Here is a 2,402-nt window from a genome sequence, read left to right on the forward strand (position 1 = left end):
ATATTTAATACTTGCGCCGGGTATTTAATGTTCGGCTCCGCCCGAACTTAGACTTTCTTACTTGTTAACTTTAAAATTTGTTGTGAAAAGAAAAAATTTGTAGCTTTCGTTTTTCTGGAAAAAATTGTGTTGACCCTTTTTCGAACAAAATTTAGTATGTAGTGCTAACATAGCGTGACCGAAACTCCAACACAAACGCAAATTTTATGGTGTTACTAACACACTTGTAATAATTTTTGATTGGACCGTCATCTATTGTTTTTTCGTGCGAGCTATCTTTCACATATGAGTAAGTAGTCAAGCTAATCTTTTCGCATACGAGCAAGCAGGCAAACTATTTGGTTTGAAAAATCACACGTACACAAAACTTCTAGGAGCGTTTTTGATTCACTATTAAGAATGNTTTTTAAAATCGCGCAATAACCACGCCTATTTCCCATATAACGGTAATTTTCAGAAATACGAAAACTGCGATATTTTAGTAACTACTGGAGATTATTCATTCAAAATTGATAATAATAAGTTTTAGACGAAAAATAAGAATATTATAAATTTTTGGAAAATGGGCGTAGCCACGCCCACTTATGGTTACATGTGCATATCTTGGTAACCGCTGCACCAATTTCTTCCAAACTTGGCACAGTTGTTGGCCTTGGTACAGCTAAAAAATCGCCGAAACTTTTTAAAATCGGACAATAACCACGCCCACATCCCATATAACGGTAATTTAGAGAAATACAAAATCTTCGATAAATCAGTAAATATTAAAGCTAATTGATTCAAAATTGATGCTTGCAACATTTCTTTACCAAGAAATACGTTTATGGTAAAATTTTGGAAAATGGGTGTGGCACCGCCCACTTATGATCAGATATAAGTATATCGGTAACCGTTATACCAATTTGTACCAAACTCGGTGTGGTTATTGTGCTTGCCACATATAAGCAAAACGTTGAAAATTATTGAAATCGGACTAAAATAACGCCCGCTTCTCATATAACGGTAAATTTCAGAAATTCTTGAAACTTCAATATTTCGAAATTCTAGGACGCTAATTTACTCAAAATTGATACACCCCGGCTTACCATCTAGCCGAAGGTTTCGGAAAGGTGAAAAAACATATATTTAATACTTGCGCCGGGTATTTAATGTTCGGCTCCGCCCGAACTTAGACTTTCTTACTTGTTAACTTTAAAATTTGTTGTGAAAAGAAAAAATTTGTAGCTTTCGTTTTTCTGGAAAAAATTGTGTTGACCCTTTTTCGAACAAAATTTAGTATGTAGTGCTAACATAGCGTGACCGAAACTCCAACACAAACGCAAATTTTATGGTGTTACTAACACACTTGTAATAATTTTTGATTGGACCGTCATCTATTGTTTTTTCGTGCGAGCTATCTTTCACATATGAGTAAGTAGTCAAGCTAATCTTTTCGCATACGAGCAAGCAGGCAAACTATTTGGTTTGAAAAATCACACGTACACAAAACTTCTAGGAGCGTTTTTGATTCACTATTAAGAATGTGATAGCAAAACGTGCCGAGCTTAGCGCTCACGCGTGACGGTCACTAGCAAACGCGGCATTTGAACAGTTGCCGAAAGCATGAGAGCTCATTGGGTCGGTTGGCAAAGCAAGACGCCGCAGTTCATTTGTTGCAGAAGACGTTTGACTTGTTGCTGAAAGCCATTTGACTTGTTGCCGAAAGCACGACGAATGTAGTAAAGGGTAATTTATCGTCTCGTATGTATGTATGTATTTATAGCGCGTCTACCATTCAATTGCTTTACTCTCTGCTGGCGCCAAGAACGTGTTGGCAGGCTAGTTGTAAGGAATGTGTATACGTACGTATGTATGTATGTATGTACATATCAATGCTTCATTTCCATGATTCAATAATACAAGGTTGGCAGTTGTCTCGCTCCCGCATTCTGCTTTAGCCTGTGTTGCCTTCTTTTTTGATTTGTAGAAACTACTACTAAAATACAAGAAGAAATATTGTCTTCGTATAAAAAGTTCAACAGGCAACACTGCCGATATTTTCATGGAAATTCATTTTCTTATTGGGCAAACTCAAGAATGGCAACAAAATCAAAAATAATGGAAATATTTTGAATTACAATAATAATTTACATACTTATTTGCAGGGTATCGGAGTTATTCATAATTTGTATTCAAAAAGTAGCGTTTTACAACAAGTGCAGCCGTTGCATGTAAGTTTTGCATGCTAGGATCCCTGTGTGTCCGTCCACGTATGGCTGGTGCAGAAAATACAAATAATAATAAATATATTCTCTTGTGAAAGTCAGGATCACTTGGGTGTCCGTCCACGTTTGCTGGTGCATGTATTTTTACCAGTGCAGCGTTTGAGTTGGTCAAGTGCAGCCTTTGCATATTTACAAGTA

The 2,402-nt window shown here is 36.5% G+C and overlaps 1 protein-coding gene across 3 annotated transcripts in view; it reads right to left on the minus strand.

The window, feature by feature from the left end:
• LOC108354668 (probable phospholipid-transporting ATPase VD) overlaps positions 1–2,189 on the minus strand; it is a 361,569-nt gene extending 359,380 nt beyond the window's left edge. For all 3 annotated transcript variants that reach the window (XM_017605863.1, XM_017605848.1, XM_017605855.1), the window contains exon 1: positions 2,135–2,189. In XM_017605863.1, coding sequence (XP_017461352.1) covers positions 2,135–2,162 — 28 coding nt within the window. In that variant the 5' untranslated portion in view covers positions 2,163–2,189. The remainder of the gene's footprint in view (positions 1–2,134) is intronic.
• Between the last annotated feature and the right edge of the window lie 213 nt (positions 2,190–2,402).

The sequence above is a fragment of the Rhagoletis zephyria genome, unplaced genomic scaffold (assembly GCF_001687245.7).
Source record: "Rhagoletis zephyria isolate East Lansing unplaced genomic scaffold, Rhagoletis_zephyria_1.1 Rzeph_scaffold_00158, whole genome shotgun sequence".
NCBI lineage: Eukaryota > Metazoa > Arthropoda > Insecta > Diptera > Tephritidae > Rhagoletis > Rhagoletis zephyria.